Source organism: Narcine bancroftii, chromosome 7 (assembly GCF_036971445.1).
Source record: "Narcine bancroftii isolate sNarBan1 chromosome 7, sNarBan1.hap1, whole genome shotgun sequence".
NCBI classification, from domain to species: domain Eukaryota; kingdom Metazoa; phylum Chordata; class Chondrichthyes; order Torpediniformes; family Narcinidae; genus Narcine; species Narcine bancroftii.
In genome coordinates this window covers 192,921,190-192,942,226 of record NC_091475.1, presented here as the reverse complement: position 1 = coordinate 192,942,226, position 21,037 = coordinate 192,921,190, and the positions used below count along the sequence as shown (strand labels likewise).

Here is a 21,037-nt window from a genome sequence, read left to right as displayed (position 1 = left end):
GCTGCGTCTGCCTGATTGAACCCTTACGTTCCAAAAGTTTCACTATTTCATCTTTAATGACGGCTTCAAGCATTGGTCTCTTTTGTTATTTGAATCTTGCATGTCTAAGTTATTGAAGAAGCTTCCCAAGTAACACAGAGACATAACAGTGGGTTTGCGTAAATAGGGATTTCATTTGCATCCTCATAGCTTCGAAGGCTCTGGCTGTGTCTATACCCTTGGCCATCTTCAAGCTATCCTTCCCTATAAGCAACTTTTGCACTTCAGGATGGGCATTCCCCCATATTAGTTAATCAACTAATCTTTCCTCCATATCCTTAAATCTGCATTTTGCAGCAACAATTTTTAGTCTAGTGAGGTAGTTATCAACAGTTTCATCAGTCTCTTGTATTAAGCCTTGAAATTCATAGTGTTTAATTCTGGGTTCAAGGTGAGAAGCAAACTTTTCAAATATCTGCTCTGGGTCATTTTAAATAAGTCAAGGCCTCGCTCCCCTGTCCAGAGAAGTATATAACTGACCTTTTCTGCTGTTAAAATTTTGAAATAGCTTTTGAAAATGCCGAATTCCACTTCTACTGAAACTTTTTTAATGATTCAACAATATCTTCAGCCTCCCCGCACATCACTGGGTGAACTGCTCCAGCCATTTTGTTTTAGTAATGTTTTTTCTCTTCTTCCCCTTCGTATTTCAGTGACTTACAATCAATTGTATGGCTTTATTCTTCTTCTCTTATCCCGCTGCCACCACATTAGGTCTCTGTGTTACTGGGGAGGCTTCTTAAATAACTTAGAGATGCAAGATTCAAGTAACAGAAGAGATTTCACTTACTGATGCCTTCCACCACCATAGGAAACTGTTCACACACTCACGTATATATACATACGTCCCACAGTGGGGCACTACAATTACGACAGTGAGAAGGGTATATTCTTATGTACATACAAAATAGTTCACATTATCCTGACTATGTAACAACCACCCTTGCCACAAGCTGATGTTCCCACATGCTTTATTAAGTCCACTATTTTCTCAGTAGCTGTACTAAAGGAAAGTAAGGCAATGCACCTTGATGAATATCACTCAGTGCCTCAAACATCCAGTGCTTTAAAAGGCTGGTCATCACCTGCAAATTCCAGCCGCCCAGTCAGCTTCTCACTACCATTCCATCGATTCCATGCAAGTCACTGTGCACTCTACCCTGCAACAGCTGGATTTCAAGGATACCAAAGTCAGTCTCCAAGTTATTAACTACGGCTCTGCCTTCAGCACCATTGACCCAAACAAACTCATCCCAAAAATCCTAGACACAAGCATCATCGTCCACCTCTGCTTGACTTTCTGAGCTACAGATTGCAAGCAACGAGGACTGGTGAAGTCACCACCTCCACAATGATCACCAGGCTGGGTACTCAGCCCCTTGCTATCCTTACCAACACTCATGACTATCTGGCAAAGCACTGCTTCAGCTCAGTCCACAGGTTTGTAGGTGACATTACCATCATAGACCAGATCTCAAACAACAATGAGATAGAGGATTCACAAAAGTGCTGGAAAAATTTGGCAGGTCACACAGCGTCTACGGTTTTTTTTTAATTGTATTTGTGCATGTGAAAAGGACAAGTCAAATCAATTCATTCTGATTGATGAAGCCAAACATATTAGCTTTCAAAATACACAGAACATATTTTACTGTTAGTGAATCAGAATAAACAAACAATTTCAGTCACTACAAAAGCCAATACTTGGCTTCTGCAGATCATTAAACACTCGACACTGCATGAGTATAATACTGCTTCAGATAGGAGAGGCATTGTAACAATGGCTCAGACAGACCAAGGAATTTTCATGGCTCATTCATAGAGTTATACAGGCCCTTCAGCTCCATGCTGCCTACCTGAGCTAGTCCCATTTGCCCGTTTTTATCTCATATCCCTATGAAACCTTTCTGATCCATGTACCCGTCCAAATATCCCTGAACTGTGGTCATTGTACCTATCTCAACCACTTCCTCTGTGGAAGAATCTGATATTATTATCACTAAGCAAGTACACTTGTCAAACTGTGTGTGCTTATTTCCTTTCTAAGACTGTGCTCACTTTGAAAGGCTGATAGTAAAGTAAGAAATTATTGCTATAATGAACCACACAAGGCAAAGGCTCGCCTGTCACAGTAAGAATGATGCAGCTTTACAAGGAGACATTGAACCATTTTCCTTTTCCCCTAGACATCTCTTGGTTGGAAGGAGCCCACCTACTTCAGTGTCATTTTCCTGGTGTGTAGACGAGGTGGCCTGTGCGCTGCAGCCGGTTGATGACGAGCAGAGCCTTGCTGCTAGCCCTGACCCATTGGTTTGCCAATCCTGCCAAAGGTTTGGGAGGTTTTTGCAGAGTCTGCATTGGTGCCACCTCCCCAGCACTGGAGGCCCCCACTCTAAGATGCCTTGGCCTTCAAAGCAGATGAGAGTCCAGGTTGGCCCCGGTGTGGCAGGGTGGGGGCATATTATCCTCGGTGTGGGGGTGCACTGGCCCCAGGGTGGGGGCATGTTGGCCTCAGGGTGACAGGGTGGTGTTGGCCCCAGTGTGACAGAGTGGAGCACACTGCAAGAAGCCCTTATCTGGTGGATTTATTATGTAAGGCTCAAGTGTGACGCAGACCCAGGCAAGCACCAACATGCACCATGAACTGATTGGCATTGAGCAAATTGCTTTTGGATTGGAGATGACAACAGTTGACCATTTTCCTATTTAACCTGTGCAGCAGGTAGCTCGATGAGACAATAAAAACCTTGCTGCCAGGAAGGTTGCCAAGACGATTAGTGTGATGACATGGCTTTACTTTATCCCAATCTTCACCGTATTAAAACAGAATTTCTCTGTTGTGATGCATCTACAATGGACTACACCCATTGACATTACCTGGATCTTTTTTAGCCTGTGACTCTGACCATAATTACTTCAACCACATCAGCACTTAAAGTATCTTTGGTTAAAAACAAAAGCACACATCCATATCTTCCTAAACATTAGACCATAAGACACTGGAGCAGAAATAGGTCATTCATCCCATCAAGTCTTCCCTGCCATTCAATCATGAGCTGATCCATTTCCTCACTCAGTCCCACTGCCCACCCTTCTCTACAAAACCTTTGATGCCTCGGAGAATCAAGAATCTCTGTCTTGGATACACCCAATGTCCTGGCCTCCACAACTGCCTGTGGCAACAAATTCCATAGGTTTATCATCCTCTAGCTGAAGAAATTCCTAAGCATCTCTGTTCTAAGTAGATGCCCTTCAATTCTGCTGAACCCATCATAGACACACTCTCTTCTCCCTCTCCCTAACAGGAAGAAGGCTCAAGAGGGCAAAAGCATCAAGCTTAAAGATTACTCTACCCCCCCACCCCCCATCCATAGGCTCCTAAGCTTCACAATATAGGTACTCCCTGACGTTGTCCATCCATGCATATGAACAAAATATTTTTTTTTTAAGAAAAATCAGGTCTATATACGAGAGCTGGCCTTGTTGGCCACCATGTTGAGATATTCCACTATATTTCATCTCTTTCATTTTTTCTAATTTTGTTGCTCAATATTCTGACAGTCAGGCAGATTTTCAAGGCCAGTAGAGTCTGCAGGATGCCCTCGGGTACCGCAGCAGCAGAGAGAATGAGAAGGATTCGGAGATGGAGAATGGAAGGAAACCGATCGTTTTACTTCAGTACCACAGGTAGGGCAATTCCCCAACTGATACTGAAGCAAAATAATTGATTTCCTTCCATTCATTCCGAGGTATGACCAATCATCCAGAAGGGAACACGGACGCATGTCGGGGAGTACCTGTAGAGCCATTTACATCAAGCCTTTCCTTGATACTAATGGATCTTTCTTTTCATTGCAACTCTCTGCTCTGTAAATTGCACTCTTTACATGGCTGTATGAACGCGCGTCGCAATCTGTTAGACTGTCCGTGGAAGATCCCTTCTCAACGTACTTGGTATAATAGGACAATTAAACCTAAACATACAGATGGTACCTGAACTACCTTCAGTGGGTTCTTCAGATTCCTGCATCTTGATGTCCGTCAAACCAGTAGCCATCGGAGTCTTCTCACTGGGAAAGAAACACACAAGGGATGGTTATTTTTTTCTGAATCATATTATTTCAAAGATCATACCGACAATAATTGTGTTAACCTCGTCCTTCTCCACTAATTCCTCACTTTCCCCCTGTTTTTCTGAAGGTGTTGACAAGTTACGCTATGCCTTCATGAAGAATGGAAGTCTTGCCCAGTGACTGTACTTGGACTCTTTCTGTGTAAGGCCCTGCATTTCTACAGTGATTAGAAGCAACAATGATAGGAAACATACTGCTTCAAACTTCGACCAGAGTGATTCAAATGCACCATCCAGAGAAGAGTAACCCAGGAGAAGCTGGTCATAACTTGGAATGCGTCCGTTTCATTCAGCTCACTCCTCCTGACAACCCAGGTGGCTTCAATACTTACCTTGTATATTTCCACGTTCCCTTACGGAATTTGAGGCCAAGCACCCAATGGTTCCCCAATCATTTTCCTTGTAACCTACTCTCCCTACATTCCTTTCAATTCTACCACTCCCCAACACTTGGGGTAATTTAAAGTGGTCAGTTGATTACCAACCCACACATCTTTGAGATGTGGGAAGGAGTCAAAGCACGTGGAAGAACGACAAAGCAGCGGCGGGATCAGGACCGAACCTGGATTATGAGAGCTGTGAGGCAGCAACTCCACCACTGTGCCTTCCCACTTCACTGTACGTTGAGTTGAATTGTTTAGTGTAAGGTGCAACAAAATCCAGTAAAAGCCCAAGTCAACTCGTATTTAAGTAGTGAACAACAAGTATGACATAACGTGCTGGTCCACAATGGAGGGTGTGAGTGAATGCTACATACACCACATTTTCTTTTTTATCGAATATTTTATTTAAGTTTTAAGAAAATATAGAATATAGGACTCAATTAATATAATAACAATAATACATTGAATATAAAATCATAGAGAAAAGCATTCATAAGGTCTGAAAAAAAAGAGTCCCTCTTCTCCCAATGCCCCCTCCCCAGAATTACACCACATTTTCTGATGTAAACCACTTCATAGCCGGCAAATTACTTTTGATATCCAGTTGCAGATAACATAGGAAATAAAACAATAAATCAAAATAAATTACAAGCACCAAGTTTCCACACAGTGAAAATTATAATTAATTGTCAATGATCCAAGTCACCTTTAGGTCACTTCAGAGGTTTCACTGTGATCTCCCAGCATGAGATGTTGTCGGCATGTCAACTTATATCGTCATTGAGTGGCCTAACCCAACTTGTTACATTCTTCGTTCAAAGTTCCTTGTGGGAGAATATAAGCCAAGTTATCTGGGAGCAATCACGTCATTGGGCACACCCATAAAACTACTTCTTCAGCACTGGCTGAGATCCAACATTTTTCTTTCACCTTTTCGCTCTCCTCTTCCCTCCCAATAATACTGAACGTGCCCCACCCACTTTTCTCCCACCTGATTCTCCAAACCCCAGCCCATCTTTGAATCTCCACCCCCCCCCTCCACTTACAATCCCGATCATCACCATCTCCATCTTCTTCCAACTGGCCCGTACACTGACCTTCACCATCCAAACTAACCATGCCCTGAGGCTGCTGATGGCAGGCTTCATCTCCACACTAGCAGTCCTCTGGCCACACACCCAACTGTTCCTCCCCCCCCCCCCACCCCCCTTCCTGTTTGCCAACCCAGAGCCATTCCTCGAGTGGAGTAAAACTCGAAAGTCTGCAGATGGTGCGATGGTCGTAAAAACTACAGAAATACTGGAAGAACTCAGAAGCTCTCGCAGCATCCATAGGAGGTAAAGATATATTACCGGCGCTTTGGCCTGAGCCCTTCCTCAAGAGCTCATCCAGCATTTCTGTGTTTTACAGGCCTTGAGTGGGCCCACTCTAGACTTCAATCAACTTGGAATCATACAGTGCGGAAAAAGCCCTGCAGGTCAAGTTCACACTGGCCAACAACCATCCATTTTCACTGATCCTATATTAGTCCCATTTTATTTTCTCCACATTTTCATCAACTCCCCCACCTCCAGATTCTTCTTCTAACCACACTGTCTGGCAGTTTAAGTGGCCAATTGCCTAGCAATCCACCCTTTTTTTTAAGAGCAGCTTAATATTTATTGATTTCTTCTGATTATTCAAGTATATAAATTTAGACCTTTCAGCGGTCTCTGATATCATCTTCAATCATGGGGGGGGGGGGGACTCATTGAGCGAGAGTGAACAAACATTTGCACTCATTGATATATCCAGTCGGGCAAACAGACTTCCAACTTCATGCTTTGAGAATGTTAAAGAGCACCACATCATTTTTTTTTAAATTTTTTATTTTTCACACCATAAATCACATTAGCCATGATATACACTATTTCTTTTTCACACATATACAGTGACTTTTTCTCCCCCCCCCCCTCCTCCCAAGCCACCCCCCCACCCCCCCCCCCCTCATCCATTTTAGGTATACAATCTAGGTTGCATTAAGCCAGTCAGACAATGTTGTCATTCAACAAAATTACACCAGAAATTCTACAGAGTCCATTCTTTTCTTTCCTTCTCCTTCCATCAACTTAGGTAATGTTTGTCCCCGGTAGGTTTTCGCTATTGTATTTAATGTAAGGCTCCTATACTTGTTCGAATATTTCAATATTATTTCTTAACCAATATGTTATTTTTTCTAATGGAATACATTTATTCATTTAAATTTGGTAGTTTCTTCCTTTTAATTTGGTTATGTATTCCATTAATATTTAAAGACATATAGTTCAGCGTAGCCCTTTTATATTTTGTTTATCTTCTCTTTCCGTTTTTCCATCATTACTTTTCCTCCTTTTCCATTTCTGTTTTCTTATTTTCAACTCTTTATAAGACAACATTCCTACAACATCTAACATTTTCCTTATTCTCCTATTTCTATCTTATTTATCCCCAATCTCCCCTTCACCTCCTGAGTTGTCCTTTATCCCTTGTCGGACAACCACATCTCCCCTCTCCATTTGGATTTGCGAATCCACTCGCAAGCGTCAACTGATTTTGCAGTGACCGCTATTTCCCCCCACCCCGCCTCCCCCAGAAAAGATTTCACTTTTCATATGTCACAAAGGTCATTCTTTTAGTTCCCTCCTTATTCTCTCTATTCCATTACCTTCCCTTATTAATTCTTGTCTATACTATCTATATTTTCCTCTAAGTACAGATACATTCACGTATGCACATTGTCTCTATTCACTCTTATACCTCTTCACCCGCATACATATCAATCGTGATCATTTTTACTCTCATTACCCGTCTTCATCCCTCAGTCTATTTTTGTCTTTACCCACATACATATCAATCGTGATCATTTTAACTCTCATTACCCGTCTTCCTCCCTCAGTCTATTTTTGTAATTGTTCTGCAAATTTTCGTGCTTCTTCTGGATCCGAGAATAGTCTGTTTTGTTGTCCTGGAATAAATATTTTCAATACCGCTGGATGCTTTAGTATAAATTTATACCCTTTCTTCCATAAAATCGCCTTTGCTGTATTGAACTCTTTTCTCTTCTTTAGGAGTTCAAAACTTATATCTGGATAAATGAAGATTTTTTGCCCTTTATACTCCAGTGGTTTGTTGCCCTCTCTTACTTTTTCCATTGTCTTCTCCAGTACCTTTTCTCTTGTAGTATATCTTAGGAATTTTACTACAATAGATCTTGGTTTTTGTTGTGGTTGTGGTTTAGAGGCCAATACTCTATGTGCCCTTTCTATTTCCATTTCTTGCTGTAGTTCTGGACATCCTAGGATCTTAGGGATCCACTCTTTTATAAACTCCCTCATATTCTTGCCTTCTTCATCTTCCTTAAGGCCCACTATCTTTATGTTATTTCTTCTGTTATAATTTTCCATTGTATCTATTTTTTGAGCTAGTAGTTCTTGTGTCTCTTTAGTTTTTTTATTAGATTCCTCCAATTTCTTTTTTAAGTCTTCTACCTCCATTTCTGCTGCTACTGCCCGCTCTTCCATCTTGTCCATTTTCTTTCCCATTTCTGTTAAGGTCATCTCTATTTTATTCATTTTCTCTTCTGTGTTGTTTATTCTTTTTCTTAAATCCTTAAATTCCTGTGTTTGTCATTCTTTAAATGACTCCATGTATCCTTTAATAAGAGAAAGTATATTCTTTACCTTGCCTTTCTTTTCTTCTTCTATTTCACTGTACTCTTCCTCTTCCTCTTCTTCTTCCTCTGGGTTGGCCATCTGTTGTTTCTTTGGTGCCCTTTCCTTCTCTTCTTTCTTGTTTCTATTGTCTTCTGTGGTCTCTTCTTGCTGCAGGTGTTCTGCAGCTGTCGTTGCCGGCTGTGGAGATCAACTCCCCAGCTGGTCCCCCCTCCCGTCGGTGTGTTTTTTTTCATTCGCATCGCGCATGCGCGATTCCTCGCGCATGCGCGGTTGCGCACTTTTACTCGGCTCAGCGAGCCATTTTTGTAGTCCATTATTTACCGACCTGAGGGAGCGGGTTTCTCTCTCCGCAGCGGGCCTCTTCGGACAGGTAAGGCCTTCACCTTTTTCCTCCTTTGTCTTCTCTTCCTCTCTTCTTACCGTTGCTTTCGATTTTTCTTTTTTTGTCACCATCTTCTTTCCACCTTTATACTCACTTTTCTGTAACTTTTATTTCTGTGCCTTTGTGTTTTCCTTTGTTTTTCCCGACTTTTCTGGAGAGGGCTGGAGTTCACCGTCCGGCCACTACTCCATCACGTGACTCCTTCCAAGAGCACCACATCATGATGGCTGCTTCAAGCCTGCCTCATCAGAGGTTCCAGGTGAACTAAAGTTGAACATTAGTAGGTTGTGATTCAGCAAAATTCAAAGAGCAAGGTGATGGAGAAGCGTAAAATTGCTGGAACTAATTTTAATTAATTCAGCCAAACATAACTTGCATTGGTGTTAAACCATTGCTCTGTCCAGCAAGCAAAGCATTCTGCTGAGCGCACGAAGTCCAAGACTGAACGTCAGACTACTCTGGTCTATTTTCTCATGACATCATTCAAGATGAACAGTTAACTTCTGGGATCTGGACGTCAACACAACCTGGTATTCAAAGGAGCCGCAAAGACTCATCGAAGCTTGCCCTCTGGGTGTTGTTCCCCACCCAGGCTGGAATATAGCATATGCCCTGGCAAGAAACAGCTCGTATTCTAGCTAATGCAGATAGCAGGAAGATCTTTGCAGAAAGGTCTATTTTGTGATGGTAAATTTCTGCTGTCACACATATTTGCCTGCGTGAAATTCATGTTAACGACTTACTTATAATATAAGGCAATAGATCCTATTTTGTTTACTCATGATCTCTGAAAAGATCAAGTAAACATTCCATCAATAATAAGCTACAATAAAATGTTATGACTTTCAGGTTTATACTCCCAATTAGTCTCAATTCGTAAATTACCATAAAAATTATTAATTGGATTAAAAGCATCTTTCCTCGTGGGTCTTCATTGGACTCTCAAAGCATCAGATATTTTGTCTGAATGAAACAGAATAAGCTGCAAATGCTGTGATTGCAGCAAACACATCGTAATATTGGAGGAACTCAGTTGGTCTTTTTAGCATCTATAGGAGACAAAGATACATTGCCAACGTTTCAGGCCTGTGCCCTTCTTCAAAGCAAAATCAGAAAAGCCAGAACCATGATATATCAGAAAGTCTCAGAATTCAAACAATGAGAGAAGAATCCAGACCAATTGAATATGATAAGGGACTATGTGAGAATTTATCATGTCTGTCTGAAAGGAGACAGGAAAAGGAGAGACAACAGGGGAAGAAGGGGGTGGGGAGGGGGTTTAATGAAAGCCAGAGAAGTCGATATTAATGCCATCCGGTCACAGTTAGAAGATGAGGTTTTGGATTTTCCAAATTGGTTTTCCTCCAATTTACAGGTAGTCTCAGTCTGGCAGGGCATGAGACCATGGACAGACATGTCAGCAAGGGATTGCAATGGAGAATTAAAATGGGTGGCCTCTGGGAGATCCACGCTATTACAGTGGACAGAGCCGAGGTGCTCAACAGAGTGATCTCCCCCCATTGTTGTGCAGCTCTCTGGATATCCAGCCAACATACTTTCTTCCTTCAGTGTGTTTGGAATAATTGAGATGTTCCAAGTTAATCGGCTGACAATAACTTTGCATTACATCCCATTGCGAGCCCTTCTTGTGGCCCCCACATAACAAGTTTCATGAAGCAAAACCTTTTGGTGTGGAGCTGCAGAGAGCTGCAGAAAGCTGATAAAATATAAATAGATGTTGCTCTGTTCTTTGTTTGCTCAGTATCGATGCTGCAAATCAGAGAAAATACGAAAGAAAATGCCAACAGTTGAAAATACGCTCCTAACATGCCCCAAACTGAATTGTTAGAGGATTTGAGTACAAGAGTAGAGATGGCTTGCTCCATTATTTCGAGTCCTGGTGAGATAGCACTTGGAATATTTTGTACATCTGATTTTCACCAAAGGAAGTATATACTTGCACTGAAGGTTTAGGAACCCAACCCTCACCCGCATATCCTCCATTACTCCATCTGCCCTGGCCTCCTCCGCACCCATGTGCAACAAGGACAGGATTCCCCTTGACCTTACCTACCACCCCACCAGCTTCCATGAACAACATATCCTCTTCTGCCATTTACACCGCCTACTATATGAACCCTACCACCACACACATATTCCCCTCACCTCCCCGCAGTCTGCAGGAAACACTCCCTCGATGACTCACTTGTCCACTCCTCCCTCCCCACCAATCGCCCCCTTGACAACTATCCATGTGACTGCAGGAGATGCTCCACTTGCACCCACACCTTCTCCCTCACCACAATTCGGGGTGCCAAGCCATCCTTCCAAGTGAAGCAACATTTCACTTGTGAATCTGCAAGGGGTCATCTACTGCATCTGGTGCTTCTGTTGTGGTGTCTCGGAGAGACTGGGCGCAGACTGGGAAATCACTTTGTTGAGCTCCACGGCTCTGTCCACCGCAAAAGCGTGGATGTGCCAGTAGCCACACATTTCAATTTTCCATTGCATTCCCTTGCTGACATGTCTGTCCATTGTCTCATGCACTGCCAGATTGAGTCCACCTGCAAATTGGAGAAACAATGCCTCATCTTCCATCTGGGCACCTTCCAATCGGATGGCATTAACATCAGCTTCTCCAGTTTCCATTAAACCCCCCACCCTCCGCTTTCCCCCAGCACTATTTCTCTCTCTCTCTCACCTTTTCCCTGTGTCTCCTTTCACAGAGCCAAAATCAATTCCCATCTTTCCTATTATCATATACAATTAACACCTTTTGTTGGTGTGGACTCCTTCCCCCAGCCAGCTTTGTCTGTGGTCTGAGCCTTCCTGTTCTCTGCTTAAACCTTGAAGAAGGATTCAGGCCCAAAACCTCAGTGGTATATCTTTACCTCCCACGGATGCTGCAAGGCTGGCTGGGTTCCTCCTGAATTTCTGGGTGTTTCCCCTGAAGGATTACCCAACTAATTCTGAAGAATTTTCTTGAATAAGAATTTAAGCAGATTAGATCCATTTTCTTCACAGTTCTGAAGAAAGATTAGCTCATTAAAACCCATAAAGATTATAACGGGGTTTAAACACAAATGTCTACAGGCACTGACTGGGGTCAGGTGCAAGACACAAATGGGCTGAAGACACCCAGCAGGTCGCACAGCATCCAGAGGAAGTAAAGGGTAACCAACGTTTCAGGCCTGGGCCTTGCATCAGGTAAACTGGCAGGCACCTGACTTAGAAAGGTGGTGGGGAGAGGGAACAGGACAGGTCAACAGGTAAAAGGTCATGGGTGGATAAAGGTAGGAGGAAATGATAGTGGTAAGAGGGTAGCTCTCTGATCAGAGAGGGAGGGGAAGAAATGAGGAGCTGGAGGATGAGAGTTAGAGAGATAGGGAAAGAGACTCAGAGGAGGGCTTAACTGAAATTGCAGAAGTTGATGTCAATGCCCTCTGGTTGGAGAGGGTTTCCAGATAAAATATCAGGTGTTGTTCCTCAAATTTGTGGGTAGCCTCAGTTTGGACTGCATGAGGCCACAGACTGACACATTGGTGTGGGATTGGGGAGTGGAATTGAAATGCTTGGCCACGTTGTCAACTGTTTGAGTGAAAAACAAGCAGGCACCTAAATCTAGTGGTGGGGGAAGGGGGTGGGGGGCGAGGGAAGGAGAAGCACAGTTTAACAGGCAAAGTGGGTAATAGGGAGGAGGGCAGAGAGAAAACAGCCAACAGGTTTATAGGGTGAATACAGGATGCTTCTCCAGCTGCGGAAGGGGTGTGTGTGATAGTACAGATTCTATCACCAATGTGTATAGGTACAGATGGTAGTGTAAGATGACTGTGGTTGGCTGAGAGTGTAGCCACACCTACTGGCAGGTAGGATTGCTTCATACTTAAAGGATTGCTCCTAGCCAGACCAGGTCATTCTGGACTGGTCGACCTACTTGTGATACGCTCCAGACTTTCAGTTAATAAAAGCCTTGGTTTGGATCAACAAGTCTTTGGTTCTTTCGACACACACTACAGGGTGCTAATTCAGTGTTAAAAATTTCAAAGGGGGTGGGGTCAGCCATCAGGAGAGTGAAGAAATATTGTCACCCAGTGTGCAGTGAATTTTGGGAATTCTCTACACAGAGGTAAATGGGGGCTCAGTTCGTGTACACCCTCAGAGCTCAATAGATTTTTGAAGATCAAAGGAATAGGGCAGGAACTAGTGAGGCAGAAACAAAAGATCTTCCACCCAGTAGCCAAAAATGGAACCATATCCAGGCTTTTAAAAATTTTTTATTTTATTTTAATTTAGAGATCCAACATGACAACAAGCCCTTCTGGCCCACGAGACTGTGCCGCCCAAATACACTAATTAACCTACAAAATTTGTACGTTTTTTGGAGGGTGGGACAAAACCAGAGCAGTCAGAGGAATCTCATGGAGAATGTACAAGCTCCTTACCTGCAGCAGCAGATTCAAACCTGGGTCACTAGCGCTGTAGTAGAATTAGAACCATAGAACATGGCAGCACACAGAATAGGCCCTTTGGCCCTTCTAATGTGCAGAATTATTCTGCCTAGCCCCATTGACCTGCACCCAGACCATAATCCCTCCCATCCATGTACCTGTTCAAATTTTTCTTAAATGCTAAAATTGAACTCTTCAGCTGGCAGTTCATTCCACACTCTGTGCATGAAGAAGTTCCCTCTCACGTTCCCCTTGAACGTTTCCCATTTCATCCTTAACCCATGTCCTCTAGTGGTATCTTGCCCAACTTAAGTAGAAAAAGCCTACTTTTATATTTACTCTATCTATACTCCTCACAATTTTGTATACCTCATCAAATCTCCCCTCATTCTTCTGCCTTCAAAGGAATAAAGTCCTAACCTCAGATTTATTGTACATACATGACATCACATACAACCCGGAGATGCTTTTTTCCTGCAGGCCAGGCAGAATTTCCACCGATTGGTAGTGCAAAAAATGAACAGTGTAACCATATAAAAGAACTGTAAACCGATAACAAATATAAATAAACTGACTGCAAAACAGAGAAAATGAAAGAAAATCAATAAAATGCACAAGCAAGCCATCCTTAAATGAGTCTCATTTAACACAGTTCCTCAATTCCTGGCAACATGCTAGTAAATCTTTTCTGTACTCTTTCAATCTTAGTTAGGTGACCAAAACAGCACATAATACTCCAAATTCAATGTCTTATACAAATTTACCATAACATCCCAACTCATTACTTTGATTTCTGAAGGTTAATGTGCCAAAAGCTCTCTTTATGAACTTGTCTACCTGTCACGCCACTTTCAGGGAATTATGTATCTGTATTTTCACATCCCTTTGTTCTACTGCACACCTCGGTGCCCTACCATTTATCATGTATGTCCTACCTTGGTTTGTCCTTCTAAAGTGCAACACTTCATACTTGCCCGTATTAATTTCCATCTGCCATTTTCAAGCCCATTTTTCCTGTTTGTCCAGATCTGTAAGCTTTGAAAACCTCCCGCACTGTCCACTACACCTCCAATTCTTTTGTCATCTATACTAACTGCTACACTACCCATGCTTAGTATGTGAATTGCCCTAATGTGCATTGATATTTTTAACTGCTCTCTGAAATATAAACAAAAATGACTTTTCAAATTTAAAATTATTGCCAAGAGGAAGGTTGCCAAGAGGAAAGTACCCAGGCTATAGGCCTAGAAGTGTCAATCTCCTTAATAACAGCAACCTCTCAGAACTTTCTCTTCCTTTAAAAAATGGGTGTTAAAAAGGTAAAAGAAGGAAGGGTCTTGTAAAATGTTGACTTAGACCTTTTGCTTCCACATATGCTGCTTGACGCACTGAGTTCTTCCAGCATCTTTTTTGTTCCGGATCCTAGTATCTGTTACCTCTTTGATTTTACCTCTAAGCTTTATACTGGGACATCCCAGTACTCCTCAGCACTTATGAAGTCACTGTTATAAAGCAGGAATGCAGCAGCACACATATCATGGATGATGCGTAATAGATTTTAGGTGATGTGGGGCAAGAAACAAGCTGTGGCTTAACGCCAGTGTGACTGATTTGGGAAAACCCACAAGGGCACACATTGGTCTGGCCTAACCTCAGATACAGCACCCTTCCTTTACAATACAGTAAAGCCCAGATTGTTTGCCTACCACTCTATTGTGACATTGTGCAATCATGGCCTACTGTCTCAAAGCCCAGAGTGTTAACACATGATGACTTACTTCATGTGACAGCACATTGGGCAAATTATTTGAAAAGTATTGAGGGAGAAGTGTCAGCAACATGAGCAAGAATTGAAGAGCTTTTTAAATTTATAATATAGTACCAGGATTGCAATAGCTTGATGAAGAATGTTAATTAAAACATATTTACACATTTAAAAATACATCGTGTAAATGCCTTTCTATACAAAATTTCATAACAGTGGTGAAACAAAGTGGAATTCATATTGAGATTTCATGCAATTTATTCCAGCATAGTTAATTACAAAATTGCCAGCACAATAATTATGGAATATGATAACTCAAGAAGCAATTTTGCACTTAATTATTTCCCTTAACCAGGTGGAAATATGCTTAAGTAATGTCATAGAAATCTGGGGGAAATTAAAAAGGAAAAAATGTAATAAAACCATAAATGTTGGTTCAATTGTTTAGTTTGATCTCCTTTTCCCTTTTCTGCTGAAAATCAATTTACTGTGAAATTACATTAATTCTAAAGTACAAGCAAATTTTCATTATCACAGGTTCATAATATTGGAGTGCTTGCAGACAGAAGGGCAAGTGTCCCCAGTGACTGACAAGACACATGACCACTCGGCATTAAAACCTCCATGAAGCTCTGAAAATTACAAATAAACACAAGAATTGCAAATGTTCACAGGTGTAAAATTTTGCAATAGTAAATCAGTCAGGTCACTTCACACCATCTAATGTTCTCCATTGAAATCGATCGGAATATACATTTTTCAGGATTGAAATAAAACAGGCCATCAATTCACTGTGGACCACTGGCCACTAGAATTACTGCTTCTACTCCACAAACCTCAAACTGAGGCCACAGAATCGTTAATAATCGTCATTAACCCTTCAATCTGATGTAAAGAGTAACTGGGAAATATTAACGGGTTTATCTTGGCAAATATTGAAAAGGGGCTTCAGTTCTGTAAAGTATTGTGACTGTCAGTAAAATTCAGCATTTTAAGTGTGCGTGTGTCCATGTATAAAATAACCACATTTCCATTAAATGAATTTAGATTTTATTTAAATAGTTTAAACTTAAGGAACGCAATTATTATATGATTAACAATAAATTAATGCATTTGGTAATCTTCTCCAAACCCTAAAGGACATTAACAACTGATGTTTTTTATCCAATGGTCCACCTGCTGATTGTAGCACTAAAAATTATTGTGGTATTTAGAATTATCAAGCTTTCTCCCAACATTTACCAGTTCCCCCGGAACTGCAGGCAAATTCTGGAGCAACATTGCATCCTGGCCTCGGGCCAGGATTGGATTGAATTGGATTAGCAAGGATCCTCCCTAGAGACTTGTAAGATGTAAAGACTGTTTTCTAAAATGTTGAAAACATCACGCAGCAGACTTGGTCCTTAATATGAAAATACTGGATTGGAACATGTTGCCAGGCCAGGTACTCAGGAGTTCTGAAGACACCAATGTGCTGCAATGTGTGCAACTGTGTGTTCTGGTCTTCACCAGGGTCCAAGGTGGAATAAGTAATGTAATGAGAGTTTATTGTCATATACAAAAGTACAACAATGAAGACGCTGTTTACATCCGGTACCGCACGGATGGCAGTCTCTTCAATCTGAGGCGCCTGCAAGCTCACACCAAGACACAAGAGAAACTTGTCCGTGAACTACTCTTTGCAGACGATGCCGCTTTAGTTGCCCATTCAGAGCCAGCTCTTCAGCGCTTGACGTCCTGCTTTGCGGAAACTGCCAAAATGTTTGGCCTGGAAGTCAGCCTGAAGAAAACTGAGGTCCTCCATCAGCCAGCTCCCCACCATGACTACTAGCCCCCCCACATCTCCATCGGGCACACAAAACTCAAAACGGTCAACCAGTTTACCTATCTCGGCTGCACCATTTCATCAGATGCAAGGATCGACAATGAGATAGACAACAGACTCGCCAAGGCAAATAGCGCCTTTGGAAGACTACACAAAAGAGTCTGGAAAAACAACCAACTGAAAAACCTCACAAAGATAAGCATATACAGAGCCGTTGTCATACCCACACTCCTGTTCGGCTCCGAATCATGGGTCCTCTACCGGCATCACCTACGGCTCCTAGAACGCTTCCACCAGCGTTGTCTCCGCTCCATCCTCAACATCCATTGGAGCGCTTTCATCCCTAACGTCGAAGTACTCGAGATGGCAGAGGCCGACAGCATCGAGTCCACGCTGCTGAAGATCCAGCTGCGCTGGATGGGTCACGTCTCCAGAATGGAGGACCATCGCCTTCCCAAGATCGTGTTATATGGTGAGCTCTCCACTGGCCACCGTGACAGAGGTGCACCAAAGAAAAGGTAAAAGGACTGCCTAAAGAAATCTCTTGGTGCCTGCCACATTGACCACCGCCAGTGGGCTGATAACGCCTCAAACCGTGCATCTTGGCGCCTCACAGTTTGGCGGGCAGCAACCTCCTTTGAAGAAGACCGCAGAGCCCACCTCACTGACAAAAGGCAAAGGAGGAAAAACCCAACACCCAACCCCAACCAACCAATTTTCCCCTGCAGCCGCTGCAACCGTGTCTGCCTGTCCCGCATCGGACTTGTCAGCCACAAACGAGCCTGCAGCTGACGTGGACTTTTACCCCCTCCATAAATCTTCGTCCGCGAAGCCAAGCCAAAGAAAAGACAAAAGTACAGTGCACAGATGAACTGAAATTCTTACTTGCTGCAGCCAAATAGGTATGTAAGATAAACCAACTACAATAGTAAAATTTTTAATGACAGGTACTTCCCGACTTATAACTGTAATTGGGACCAAAGGATCGGTCATATCTCAAAATGGACCCAAGTTGGAATTTTGCCTGCGTGTGTGGAGTACCAAAGTCTTAAAGTGAACTTTGTAAATCAAATCATTTTTTCATCGTAGATTTGACGATAACAACTTGAAGCTTCCTGAATTTGTTGATCAACCTTGGTGAATCTTTCACATTCTAGTCCACACGCACAGGAATCAAGATGGCCACGCCCAGCCTATGGACCCGGGACACCGACGTTTTGGCTCTTACATGACCTGTTTCCCTGTTACAGATCGTCAAATACAACATAATCTGAGTAAATTTTATATTTATTCTCTATAGTTTTTTAAAATTTTCAGCCATATGTGCAGATGGACGCAAGTCACATAGATCACAAGTAGGGGAGTGTCTGCACTACAATATGCAAATACTGAAAAAGAGGGAGAGAGGAAAATAAATTCATGTTTCCAAATTGCAGACAGATATTTTTTGTGGTTTTGGAGTAGAATATGGTTGGGGTTATGAGGGTAATACAAGAAGGTTTAAGAAAGAATCAGATTGCTATTGGATAAAAACTGTTCTTGAACCTAGAAGTGCTGAACTTCTGGCTTCTATACCTTCTGCTCAAACGTAGCAGTGGGAAGAGGGTGATGGGGATTGTTTATCCTGCTGGTTTTCTTCTTGCATTAGGGAACTGCATGTGGCCAACACCTGCCTCCACCATAGACTGAAATTGTGGGTGCTGAGCAGAGATGACCCCTTGTACTCACTGCCCTTCAAATTCTGCCCATGGGCTTAAAACTCTGGGTCCCTTTGTTGCCCTTCCTCTGGCACCAGTTGTCATTCAATAATTGTACTTTCAAAGAAATCAAATACTCCATCGAACGTCTCCAGGTGGAATGTTATGGGCCCAGAGGACCCCAAAAACCTAGCAGCAAGACAAACGGTTACTATATTAAAAAAACTACTGAACAATAAAATGCCAGAAGAGGACGGACTCCCAATAGAATTCTTTAAAACATTTAAAGACATATTAATTCCTCCTCTCCTGGAAGTAATGAACCAGATTGAAGAAACACAAAATATGCCAGATTCATGCAAAACAGCAATAATTACAGTAATACCAAAGAGGGGAAAAGATCCACTAACACCAGCATCGTATAGACTAATATCTCTACTCAACACAGATTATAAGATAATAGCTAAACTATTAGCAAACAGATTGACTGACTGTGTACCAAAAATAGTAAAACTAGATCAAACTGGATTTATTAAGAAAAGACGAACAACGAACAATATCTGTAAGTTCATTAACTTAATCCATGCAGTACAAGAAACAAGACCCCAACAGTGGCGGTTGCCTTAGACGCAGAGAAAGCGTTTGACAGAGTAGATTGGAATTATTTATTCAAAGTACTACAGAGGTTCAACCTACCAGAGAAATATATTAATTGGATTAAAGCATTATATAATGGACCATTGACGAAGGTGACAGTAAATGGATATATATCAAACCAATTTAAATTAACTAGGTTAACTAGGCAGGGATGTCCACTATCTCCCTCACTGTTTGTGTTAGCTATAGAACCATTGGCAGAACTGATAAGAACAGAAAATAAAATAAGAGGGATAAAAATAAAAGAGAAGGAATATAAAATCAGTCTATTTGCAGATGACGACATAGTATACTTACAGAACCAGAATTTCTTTGGCTTGGCTTCGCGGACGAAGATTTATGGAGGGGGTAAAAAGTCCACGTCAGCTGCAGGCTCGTTTGTGGCTGACAAGTCCGATGCGGGACAGGCAGACACGATTTCAGCGGTTGCAGGGGAAAATTGGTTGGTTGGGGTTGGGTGTTGGGTTTTTCCTCCTTTGCCTTTTGTCAGTGAGGTGGGCTCTGCGGTCTTCTTCAAAGGAGGTTGCTGCCCGCCAAACTGTGAGGCGCCAAGATGCACGGTTTGAGGCGTTATCAGCCCACTGGCGGTGGTCAATGTGGCAGGCACCAAGAGATTTCTTTAGGCAGTCCTTGTACCTTTTCTTTGGTGCACCTCTGTCATGGTGGCCAGTGGAGAGCTCGCCATATAACACGATCTTCGGAAGGCGATGGTCCTCCATTCTGGAGACGTGACCCATCCAGCGCAGCTGGATCTTCAGCAGCGTGGACTCGATGCTGTCGACCTCTGCCATCTCGAGTACTTCGACGTTAGGGATGTAAGCGCTCCAATGGATGTTGAGGATGGAGCGGAGACAACGCTGGTGGAAGCGTTCTAGGAGCCGTAGGTGGTGCCGGTAGAGGACCCATGATTCGGAGCCGAACAGGAGTGTGGGTATGACAACGGCTCTGTATACGCTTATCTTTGTGAGGTTTTTCAGTTGGTTGTTTTTCCAGACTCTTTTGTGTAGTCTTCCAAAGGCGCTATTTGCCTTGGCGAGTCTATTGTCTATCTCATTGTCGATCCTTGCATCTGATGAAATGGTGCAGCCGAGATAGGTAAACTGGTTGACCGTTTTGAGTTTTGTGTGCCCGATGGAGATGTGGGGGGGCTGGTAGTCATGGTGGGGAGCTGGCTGATGGAGGACCTCAGTTTTCTTCAGGCTGACTTCCAGGCCAAACATTTTGGCAGTTTCCGCAAAGCAGGACGTCAAGCGCTGAAGAGCTGGCTCTGAATGGGCAACTAAAGCGGCATCGTCTGCAAAGAGTAGTTCACGGACAAGTTTCTCTTGTGTCTTGGTGTGAGCTTGCAGGCGCCTCAGATTGAAGAGACTGCCATCTGTGCAGTACCGGATGTAAACAGCGTCTTCATTGTTGGGGTCTTTCATGGCTTGGTTCAGCATCATGCTGAAGAAGATTGAAAAGAGGGTTGGTGCGAGAACACAGACTTGCTTCACGCCATTGTTAATGGAGAAGGGTTCAGAGAGCTCATTGCTGTATCTGACCCGACCTTGTTGGTTTTCGTGCAGTTGGATAATCATGTTGAGGAACTTTGGGGGACATCCAATGCGCTCTAGTATTTGCCAAAGCCCTTTCCTGCTTACGGTGTCGAAGGCTTTGGTGAGGTCAACAAAGGTGATGTAGAGTCCTCTGTTTTGTTCTCTGCACTTTTCTTGGAGCTGTCTGAGGGCAAAGACCATGTCAGTAGTTCCTCTGTTTGCGCGAAAGCCGCACTGTGATTCTGGGAGAATATTCTCGGCGACACTAGGTATTATTCTATTTAGTAGAATCCTAGCGAAGATTTTGCCTGCAATGGAGAGCAACGTGATTCCCCTGTAGTTTGAGCAGTCTGATTTCTCGCCTTTGTTTTTGTACAGGGTGATGATGGTGGCATCACGAAGATCCTGAGGCAGTTTACCTTGGTCCCAACAAAGCTTGAAAAACTCATGCAGTTTGGCATGCAGAGTTTTGCCGCCAGCCT

At 42.8% G+C, this 21,037-nt stretch overlaps 1 protein-coding gene across 6 annotated transcripts in view; it reads right to left on the bottom strand.

The window, feature by feature from the left end:
* The window catches only part of LOC138739553 (CRACD-like protein), a 138,604-nt gene that overhangs the window by 73,647 nt on the left and 43,920 nt on the right, over window positions 1-21,037 (bottom strand). For 5 of the 6 annotated variants that reach the window (XM_069891853.1, XM_069891856.1, XM_069891854.1 and 2 more), the window contains exon 2: window positions 4,033-4,109. In XM_069891853.1, the coding sequence (XP_069747954.1) occupies window positions 4,033-4,096 (64 nt within the window). In that variant the 5' untranslated portion in view covers window positions 4,097-4,109. The remainder of the gene's footprint in view (window positions 1-4,032; window positions 4,110-21,037) is intronic. The other variant, XM_069891855.1, reaches the window with a different exon arrangement.